Source organism: Mandrillus leucophaeus, unplaced genomic scaffold (assembly GCF_000951045.1).
Source record: "Mandrillus leucophaeus isolate KB7577 unplaced genomic scaffold, Mleu.le_1.0 Scaffold52, whole genome shotgun sequence".
Classification (NCBI taxonomy): Eukaryota; Metazoa; Chordata; class Mammalia; order Primates; family Cercopithecidae; genus Mandrillus; species Mandrillus leucophaeus.
Genome location: NW_012105586.1, coordinates 4092428 through 4103124, shown reverse-complemented (window position 1 = coordinate 4103124; position 10697 = coordinate 4092428). Strand labels below are relative to the sequence as shown.

General features: G+C 49.0%; 2 protein-coding genes across 5 annotated transcripts in view; one reads left to right on the top strand and one right to left on the bottom strand.

The window, feature by feature from the left end:
- Positions 1-6026, bottom strand: part of DFFA (DNA fragmentation factor, 45kDa, alpha polypeptide) — an 11086-nt gene extending 5060 nt beyond the window's left edge. Inside the window, exons 1-3 of one of the 2 annotated variants that reach the window (XM_011996619.1) lie at positions 5772-6026; positions 2615-2776; positions 1552-1694 (exon numbers count right to left, since the gene is read on the bottom strand). In XM_011996619.1, the coding sequence (XP_011852009.1) occupies positions 1552-1694; positions 2615-2776; positions 5772-5907 (441 nt within the window). In that variant the 5' untranslated portion in view covers positions 5908-6026. The remainder of the gene's footprint in view (positions 1-1551; positions 1695-2614; positions 2777-5771) is intronic. The other variant, XM_011996620.1, reaches the window with a different exon arrangement.
- Positions 6027-8349: 2323 nt separating this feature from the next.
- Positions 8350-10697, top strand: part of PEX14 (peroxisomal biogenesis factor 14) — a 184533-nt gene continuing 182185 nt past the window's right edge. The window contains exon 1 of one of the 3 annotated variants that reach the window (XM_011996616.1): positions 8350-8460. In XM_011996616.1, coding sequence (XP_011852006.1) covers positions 8425-8460 — 36 coding nt within the window. In that variant the 5' untranslated portion in view covers positions 8350-8424. The remainder of the gene's footprint in view (positions 8461-10697) is intronic. The other 2 variants (XM_011996615.1, XM_011996618.1) reach the window with 2 other exon arrangements.

Sequence of the window (10697 nt, the reverse complement as noted above, 5' to 3'; positions counted from 1 at the left end):
TCTTGATCTTTTGGGGTCGTGATCTGCCCACCTCGGCCTCCTAAAGTTCTGGGATTATAGGTGTGAGCCACCGTGCCGGGCCTTATTATTTTTTTTTTTTGAGAGTCTTGCTCTGTTGCCCAGATTGGTGTGGTATAGTCATGGCTCACTGAAGCCTTGACCACCTGGGCTCAAGTGATCCTCCCACCTCAGTTTCCTGAGTAGCTGGAACTATAGGCACATGCCACCACACCCAGCTAATTTTTGTAGAGATAGGGTTTTACCACATCCAACTCCTGAACTCAGGCAATCTGCTCACCTTGGCCTCCCAAAGTGCTAGGATTACAGGTATGAGCCACTGCACCTGGCCTACAAAAATTAAAAGAAAAAACAGCCCAGTTTGGTGGTTGAAGCCTACAGTCTCAGCTACCCGAGAGGCTGAGGTGGGAGGATGGCTTGAGGCCAGGAGGTCGAGGATGCAGTGAGCTATGATCATGCCACTGCACTGGGTGACAGAGCAAGACCCTGTCTCAAAGAGAAATTTTCTTTGAATGAAAACATACTTTTTTTATCCCAATCTTTTTTTTTTTGAGACGGAGTCTCACTCTGTCACCCGGGCTGGAGTGCAGTGGCGCAATCTCAGCTCACTGCAAGCTCTGCCTCCCGGGTTCACGCCATTCTCCTGTCTCAGCCTCCCGAGTAGCTGGGACTATAGGCACCCGCCACCACGCCCGGCTAATTTTTTGTATTTTTAGTAGAGATGGGGTTTCACCGTGTTAGCCAGCATGGTCTTGATCTCCTGACTTCGTGATCCGCCCACCTTGGCCTCCCAAAGTGCTGAGATTACAGGTGTGAGTCACCATGCCTGGTCTATCCCAGTCTTACTAGAGAGAAAACACATGGAGAGAAGCTAAGCTGCTGGCTCAAAGTCGTGGTGATAGCGCTGGGATGTGAAGCCAGCTACTACAATGCTACATTCTCTAGCAGGGCATCCCTGACCCCAGCGTCCACCTAACTAGGTTTAGGGTGGATCCCAGGCATTTGCATTAAAAAAAAAATTTAGCCAGGCATGGTGGCTCACGCCTGTAATCCCAGCAGTTTAGGAGGCTGAGGCAGGTGGATCACTTGAGATGAGGAGTTGAAGACCAGCCTGGCCAACATGATGAAACCCCATCTCTACTAAAAATACCAAAATTAGCTGGGCATGTTGGTGTGCACCTGTGATTCCAGCTAGCCGGGATGATGAGGCAGGAGAATCACTTGAACTCGGGAGATGGAGGTTGCAGTGAGCTGAGATCGCACCACTGCACTCCAGCCCAGGCGACAGAGTAAGACCGTGTCTCAAAAATAAAAAAGAAAAAAAATCCGCAGGTAATTCTGCTTCATGATGAGGGTTGAAAAATCACTCTAGGTGAGAAGGAAAAGATGAAAAATCTTAGTTGTAATTTAAGAATTATTTAAAAATTAAGATTAAAACAAAGAAATTGTTATGGCAAGTATGGAAGCTAAGAAGGTGCTGGGCGGGGGGCAGAGGCCAGATGAGCATTGCGGCAGATTGTGGAGGGGGCTTACCTGGAGGTCTTCCTCTGAGAGGAGGATGATGCTGGACAGATCTTCTTTCAGCTGCCTGGCCACATTCTTCCACTTCAACCCTGCTCCCCTGTCTGTTTCATCTACATCAAAGGACTCTTGGGAAATCCAAGCTGTACCTCCATCTGACACATGGGAGAAAATGCCAGTCACAGAACAACCTGAAGTGCTGTTTTCACCTCCTCTCTAAGCACACACAGACCTCTTGAGGATCTAGATGAATTTCAATGGGAAAGAAGCATCTTATCTCAAGGATTCACAGGAGGGCCAATCTCCATCTAGGACCTTTTCCCTCTTCTTTCATCTTTTTTTTTTTTTGAGACAGTCTCACTCTGTTGCCCAGGCTGGAGTGCAGTGGCTGTCTCTTATACACATCTAGATGTGTATAAGAGACAGATCTTAGGGGACAGGTTCTATAATTATGATGTCAACAAGGCACTGAGAGGTTATGTAATTTGCACAAGGTCACCTGGCTAGTAAATGGTAGAGCCAGGATCCAGACCTAAACAGCCAGATTGCAGCCTGCAGCACTGAGCTCCCTGCCAGGCTGCATTTTAGTTGCTCTCTGTCCATGACTTAGTTGAGAACTGGGCCCATGTCTCATTCATCTATTTTTTTTTTTTTTGAGACACAGTCTCGCTCTGTCGCCCAGGATGGAGTGCAGCGGCACCACCTCAGCTCACTGCAACCTCCACCTCCCAGGTTCAAGCAATTCTCCCGCCTCAGCCTCCCAAGTGGCTGGGATTACAGGTGCCTGCCACCATGCTCAGCTAGTTTTTGTATTTTCAGTAGAGATGGGCTTTCGCCATGTTGGCCAGGCTGGTCTCAAACTTCTGATCTCAGGTGACCTGCCCACCATGCCTGGCCTCATTCATCTTTATCCCCAGGACTCAGCACCATGGCTGGCACATAGAAAATGCTCAGTAAATGTTTGTTGAACAAATGTTTAAAAAGCCAGACAAATGGCAACTGTCTGTGCGGTGAAAGTAATCATGACGGATGCTGGACTGCATAGGCCGTTTTCGATATGGCCAGAGTTTCTCACCTGAATTGTTGTAGGCCCATTTCTCATTATTGGCCAACGCCACAAACTTAGTATTGGAAGGTAGACACAGAAAGTAATCGTCATCATCCACTATGGTGCCATCCTCTGCCAGGACCAGGGTGACTGGTGTCAGGGACTTATCAATGGCCAGAATGTCACAGGCTGAAAAGAAGAAAATATTTGGCAAATGACAAATAACCATAAGGAAAGTGTATCTGTCCCTGCACCTCAAGTAGGTATGGCTCCAGAGCTGAGCAGAACTCCTGGTAGGTAACAACTAGAATAACAATCATCACTTCTAGCACTAATAGAACACTCATCACGTGCCTGATTCTGTTCTAAGTGTTCTTTTATTTTCTTTCTTTCTTTTTTTTTTTTTTGGTAGCAGGGTCTCACTCTGTTAACCAGGCTGGAGTGCAGTGGTATGATCTCAGCTCACTGCAACCTCTGCCTCCCAGGTTCAAGTGATACTCCTGTCTTAGCCTCCCGAGTAGCTGGGATTATAGGCGTGCACCACCGTGTCCAGCTAATTTTTGTATTTTTAGTAGAGACGTGGTTTCACCATGTTGACCAGGCTGGTCTCAAACTCCTGACCTTGTGATCCGCCTGCCTTGGCCTCCCAAAGTGCTGGGATTAGAGGCGTGAGCCATGCACCCAGGCCTAAGTGCTTTTCTTTTTTCTTTTTTTTTTTTTGAGACGTAGTCTCACTCTGTCGCCCAGGCTGGAGTGCAGTGGTACAATCTTGGCTTACTGCAACCTCCGCCTCCCGGGTTCAAGCAATTCTCTGCCTTAGTCTCCCAAGTAGCTGGGATTACAGGCGCTGGCCACTGTGCCTGGCTAATTTTTGTATTTTTAGTAGAGATGGGGTTTCACCATCTTGGCCAGCCTGGTCTGGAACTCCTGACCTAATGATCTACCTGCCTCGGCCTCCCAGAGTGCTGGGACTACAGGCGTGAGCCACCATGTCTGGCCTAAGTGCTTTTCATATACAGTATTTAATCTCATAATAATCCTGTAAAGTAGGTACTATTATTAGTTCTGTTTTATAGATGATGAACCCAAGACTCAGAGAGGTTAAGTAACTGGTCCAGGATCACGCCGGAAGTGGCAAAGCTGGGACTTAAACCCACAAAGTCTGGCTCCTGAAAGTATGTTTACTCCAGCTACTCTGCACTCACGTGTGGTACGCATTTGAGTTTTTACTGGAATGAACAATCAAAGTCTGGTCTGATTCCCTGCGAACAAGCAGTCTCTCATTCATTTATTCAGTTGTCCTCTTTTTTTCTTTTTTATTATTGAGATGGAGTCTCACTCTGTTGCCCAGGCTGGAGTGCAGTGGTGTATCTTGGCTCACTGCAAGCTCCGCCTCCTAGGTTCACATCTTTCTCCTGCCTCAGCCTCCTGAGTAGCTGGGATTTCAGGCGCCCATCACCACGACCGTCAAATTTTTTTGTGTTTTTAGTAGAGACGTGGTTTCTTCATGTTAGCCAGGATGGTCTCAATTTCCTGACCTCGTGATCCGCCCGCCTCAGCCTCCTGAAGTGCTGGGATTCCAGGCGTGAGCCATCACGCCCGGCCCTCAGTTGTCCTCTTAAATTCTACGTGACGAATGTCAAAAAATACACCAAAAACACCAGGCGCGGTGGCTCACGCCTGTAATCCCAGCACTTTGGGAGGCCGAGGTGGGCAGATCGCGAGGTCAGGAAATCAAGACCATCCTGGCTAACACGGTGAAACCCCGTCTCTACTAAGAAAGTACAAAAAATTAGCCGGGCGTGGTGGTAGGCGCCTGTAGTCCCAGTTACTCCAGAGGCTGAGCAGGAGAATGGCGTGAACCCGGGAGGCGGAGCTTGCAGTGAGCTGAGATCCCGCCACTGCCCTCCAGCCTGGGCGACACAGTGAGACTCCGTCTCAAAAAAAAAAAAGAAAATGCTTTTTGTTCTTCACAATATCTTCCTTAGCAGCTTCTTTTTTAACCTATGGGAAAGTATAAAAGACGTGGAAGCTTCTATCAGTAGCTTTTCATATTATCATTGGCCGAGAGGTTTTCTCCAGGACAGGTCTGTGCTATCCCATTTAGTGACAGCAATGCTTCAAATACTAACGAGACTGGAGTGGGCAGAAATAGCCAAGAGACTACAAATATCCTTCAGCGGTGTTGTCTACCACCCAATAGAACAGCAAGGCATGTATGGGCTGGGCTGCAGAGAACACGAGCCTCTGTGCCACGCACATCCAGCCAAGGCACTGAAGGGGAATTAGAAGTAATCTAATGTCAGGAAAAACATACATAAATGCTTATATGTAAAATCCATGTCACCAAAGCATTTATAATGCATTCGCTGTTCATGGGCCTCTGAAAATTTCCATATGATCTCTGTTGGTGACTGAGAGTAAGCAACTGTCCCCTCTGACACACACTGTGACTACATGCCTGGGGCTGGCTCACACATTTAACCTGTCAAACTTCTTTAGGTAAGCAATTTGTTGCTACCGGCTAATAAGACTTGCAAGTCACTTAAATATATCAGCTTATTTGAGAGAAGCAACAATCCTTTGAAGCAGGGCTGTAAATATTATACCCAGTTTGCTGATGAGAAAACTGAGGGTTGAGAGACGGTTAACTGCAAGGCCAAGCAGCTGGTAAAAGTATGGGGCCGGGCTCGGAACTTCCGTCGGCTCCGTCACTTACAACTCACGTTCCTTGTCTGGACCTCCAGAAATGGTTAGTAGCAGCTCCCTGTTTCCCGCATAGGTTCCTGCCAGAGTGGAAGGTGGAAACCCCTCCCCACCCCGCCGTGGGCTCAGCTGGGGGTTCTTGTACCACGCGAGTGTGCCTGAGTGGCAGGAACCCAATGGGCTCCGCTTGGTCCAACATCTAAGTGATTTCAGGCAAGAGACCTAAGCCGAGTCTGGCTTAATGTGCACTTTGCTTCCTGGCTCTCTTCCCACCACTGTGGAGTCTCACACGAGATTAATTACGCTCAAGCGCCTGAAATCTGTAAATCGCTAAGCCCACTTGGACCATTTCTGTTCCAAGGCTCCACCCGAGCTACAGGAATCCCCACGTCGCCTCTCCTGACCCCGCCTCGCCCCAGTTGGACGTCCTCTCCCGGCCCCGGCTCCCCCACCCCCTCGCCCGGGGTCCCGAGCCAACCCTTGCTCCTCAGGTCTTCGAGGCAGGAGGCGGCCACGCCGTGCTGTTCGCGGCTGTGGTTGCGGCGCAGCAGACACGGCTTTAGAGTCCGGATCTCGCCAGATTCTGGTACCCCGGCGTCCCCGGACACTTCCATCCTCTCCAAAGTGGGACCTGCCCGGCTTCCAGAAGCCGCGGGAGGCCGGAGCAGCGGCCCTCCTACTCGACCCCCTTCCGCAGCCTGCCGGGAGATGTAGTTTGCTCCGCAGGAAATCACACGTGAGACCAGGGCACGCCGGAAGATGTAGTTCTAGTTGCCGCTAATCACATGTGGCGTCGAGGCATGCCCGAAACTGTAGTCTCTGGGTTTAAAGCTGCTTTCGTTCTATCGCGCGATTCAGCCTAGGAGTTGTTTTTACCTCGTATTTAGGAGCTGCATTCGCGCGCTCAAAAATAAGGCCAATAGAGACTTATTTTGCATGACGATGCACATGCCTGTATACGGTATTGAATTTTTAGAGCATTTCTATTCGCATATGACATGCATGATCCTAATAACAGACACCCGCATGTTTCCACCCATTCTGTTTCCTGCTTCAACTGTGCAAATTAGTTTGGGGTCTCAGAATAAAATGCTTAAATAAACATAGTAAGCATTAAAGTCTCAAATGCATCGGAGAGGAAAGGGGAAATGCGAACCTCGGCACTGCTGGAGATTGTTCAGATGCCTCTTGACAACATACTCATCTTTGTTTTAATATTGCTACTACGGAAAAGTTTGTTTTTTTCTTCCTGAAAAATTAACATCTAAGATAAAAGAATAGTAATAAAAATGATCAAAAAGTTCCTCTCTTAAAAGAGGGCATTTTATGTAAACTAGAAGTAATTATCTGCTCATATTTATTCATTCGGGGGACAGTTTCCTTCCTTGTTTTTTTTTCTTTTTTTGAGACAGCGTTTTGCTCTGTCTCCCAGGCTGGAGTGCAGTGGCGCGATGATGGCTCACTGCAGTTTTGATCTCCTGGGCTCAAGCCATCCTCCCACCTCATATTTTGTTTATGAAAACGTGGGTGAGGGCCCCGGGGGCGGCGGCTCACCCCTGTAATCTCAGCACTTTGGGAGGCCGAGGCGGACAGATGGTCTGAAGTCAGCAGTTTGAGACCAGCTTGGCCAACATGGTGAAATCCCGTCTCTACTAAAAATACAAAAATTAGCCGGCCGTGATGGCGCACGTCTGTAGTCCCAGCTACTTGGAAGGCTGAGGCAGGTGAATCGCTTGAACCCGGGAGGCGGAGGTTGCAGTGAGCCGAGATCGCACCACTGCACTCCAGCCTGGGCGTCAGGAGCAAGACTTCGTCTCAAACAAAAACAAAAACAAACAAACAAACAAAAAGAACGTGGGAGAGGAAATTAGATATTTATCTCAAGAAAAGTTTAGGCATTTAAAACAGCGTTTAGTAGGAGGAATTATTAATTAAGTCATGCCTTTTAAGCAGTCGATATTGATCAAAACACAACTATAATAGGAGCTGGCGGTTAACTCTAATGTATGTATCCTTTTTCATATAATTTCATTTTTAATTTTCTTATCTTATTTTTAGACAAAGTCTCGCTCTGTCGCCAAGGCTGGAGTGCAGTAGCATAATCATAGCTCACTGCAGCCTCAACCTCCTGGGCCCAAGGGATGCTCCTGCCTTGGCCTCCTAAAGTGTTGAGATTACAGGTGTGAGCCACTGCTCCTGTCCAATATTTAATTTAAAATCCAACAATTAAAAAAAAATCTAACAATTCAACCAGAGTAAAATAATGACGTTTTGTAGAAGCCTCTTCTCTTCAAAATGCCTTTTGTGTGTTCTCGCAATAGACCTGCACTCTTATCTGAGTCCTATCCCCACAATACTGTAATTGTGTGTGTGTTTGGCCTGGGCGTGGGAGTAGGGACTGAGTCTTGAATCTTTTTATTTCAAAGCCTACCAAAGTTCCTAGCATATAGTAGGCACTCAATGAATGGAACTGAACTGATGTCTAAAAATTAATTTCCAAGTTTCTTCGCATTCATCCATTAGCAAGTACCTAAATATGCTCACGGCACTGTGGGGATGGGCAGAGATTTAACTCAATAAGAATAATATGGGCCGGGCGCCGCGGCTCACGCCTGTAATCCCAACACTTTGGGAGGCCAAGGCAGGCGGATCACCTCAGTTCGGGAGTTCGAGAGCAGCCTGACCAACATGGAGAAACTCCATCTCTACTAAAAATACAAAGTTAGCCGGGCGTGGTGGTGCATGCCTGTAATCCCAGCTACTCGGGAGGCTGAGGCAGGAGAATCGCTTGAACCCAGGAGGCGGAGGTTGCGGTGAGCCGAGATCGTGCACTCCAGCATAGGCGAAGAGCGAAACTCCGTCTCAAAAAAAAAAAAACACCAAAACCCCAGAATAATACACATATAACAACGCAACAACGCAAAGAAGTTATAGACTTGGGATCTTCCTGGAAAGCAGAGATTAACGGAAACTATGCAAGGTGACCCGGACACCCGGGCTCCACCCTCTGCCCCAGTCCCCCACATCGACAGGCTCTGTTCCGGCTACCTTAGTCTGGGCGGGAGGGCGAGAGCGAGGGCGCCTGGGAGAAACCTCGCCCTGCGGCGGTTGATTAGTCAGGCCTCAGAAAGATGGCGTCTTCGGAGCAGGCAGAGCAGCCGAGCCAGGTAAGGGGAGTGGGACTGCTCCGCTGTGCGGCGGAGACCCCGGCTGGAGGGGGCGCTGAGCATACGGCTGGGAGCCGGGTAGGGACCCCGAGTCTCCGAGGCTGGGGACCCCGACCTCTTGCCCCCTCCCGAGCCCCGCCCCTCCCCAGGTCCTCCCCGCCCGGCCCCTCCCCCGGTGACCCCTCTTTGACCACATTCCGGAGCCCGGGCTCTGGTGCTTGGCCTTGCCCCCGGGTCCCAACTTCCTGCCTGCCAGCACCTCTGGTCCCACTTGAGCTTGGCGGGGAGGGTGGCGGGACCTTTGGGAAGTCCTCAGCCTTGAGCTGCGAGGGCTTGAGAAGGAGAGGATAGATCGTTCCCGGCTGTCCCCTCCGGGGAGGGGCCTGATTCCATCAGGGTTCCCACTCCCTCACGGCCTCAGCCTCCTGGAGTGGCTGCCAGCCTCTTCATCTGTAGTCACCTTTGCGCTTTTCTCGTCAAGTTGGAGAGTCAGAAATAATATAGTCGAGCCCTCGCAGTGCGTTGATAGGAAAGGGACGCACTGTGAATAACAGACGCCACCAAGCTTTTGGCTGAGGACCCATCCTCGCTTCCCTGGGTTTGGTTTTGTTGGCCGAGAGCTCCGCTCTAGCTTTTCACCTGCAGATTCAGACAAATCCCACTCCAAAAAGGGGACAATAGGGACCAGTGTTGACGCCTGTGCCTCTGCGGTAGGGAGGCAGTGGATGATAAGGCCTCCGAAGGGGTTTATAGTCCAAAGGTGGGGTGGGGTGGGATGGGGTGAGGAGAAAAGGGCTAAGAGAGATCTTACATTTAACTGCGTATGTGCTGTCATGTTGAGGACAAATTACATCTATTATCTCGTTTAGTGTTCACTACAACGTTTATGAAGTGCAGGCTGTTAACCTCCATTTCACAGAAATGAATACTAAGGGTTTGTGACATGCCCCAAATCGTGTGCCCTGTTGAGCCTGTATTGTACCTGTGTGACTCCACTAGTCTTCCATATATTTTTGAGTTTAGTTAGGATTAGAATGAGGAAGAGGAAAATAGTTTCAACTTGGGGCCTCATTCCTCCTCTCCCACCTCCTTGAAACACGTCTAAGAGTTTTCAGCAACTTACTAGTATTTCACTTCCTTTAGATGTAGAAGACCACCGCTTAGTGTTTCTTACTGTCTTATTCTGCGTATCTGTTACAGGAATTGCACTTAAAGGAGTTGGTGTGTTCCCCCATACCAGCTTCTATTAGCAGTGTGAATGATTCAGGAAGAAGATGTCTTGATTGTAAAACATGGGAAATAACAAGGACTGATTGTGGCCTTCTCACCGTCAGGTGTTCTGGAGTTTGGCAAGTGTCTTGCGAGGAGGGCCTCTCCTTTCTTGCCTTACCACATTTAGTTTGTGAAATACTGAGGCATCTTGGGGTCTGGGTTTCTGTTGAATTGTTTTGTGTTAGGAATGCCCGCAGGCTGGGATTGAACGGTGTCCTCAGTTCCTGATTCTTTTTTCTTTTTTGAGACGGAGTTTCTCTCTGTCACCCATGCTGGAGTGCATTGGCACAATTTCGGCTCACTGCAACCTCTGCCTCCCGGGTTCGAGCTATTCTCCTGCCTCAGCCTCCCAAGTAGCTGGGACTACAGGTGCCTGCCACCACACCTGACTAATTTTTGTATTTTTAGTGGAGATGGGTTTCACCATGTTGGCCAGGCTGGTCTTGAACTCCTGTGGGTTTCACCATGTTGGCCAGGCTGGTCTTGAACTCCTGACTTCAAGTGATCTGCCCGCCTCAGCCTCCCAAAGTGCTGAGATTGTATGCGTGAGCCACCATGCCCGGCTCTGTTCCTGATTCTTACAGGACATTTAATTTGCTAGTGCTGTAAACAGTACTAAAAATCTTGCCACTTGGAGCCATTGTCATGCCCAAGGATTCTTTTGGTTTTGCAAGTTTGCCTTCTCTGTATATATATTTAATAGAAAAGGATCTAAGGTCCTTTAAGGGGGCATGACCATCACTTACTTGATTTTCAGCTCTGCTTCTTCTTTGCCCTGCTTTCCAAAGCTGGTAGAGGTAGGATAGCAACAGAACATACCAGCAGCCTGGCGGAAAAACTTGAACTTTTTTTTTTTTTTGAGACACAGTCTCGGTCTGTCGCCCAGGCTAGAGTGCAGTGGCGCGATCTCGGCTCACTGCAACCTCTGTCTCCTGGGTTCATGCCATTCTCCTGCCTCAGCCTCC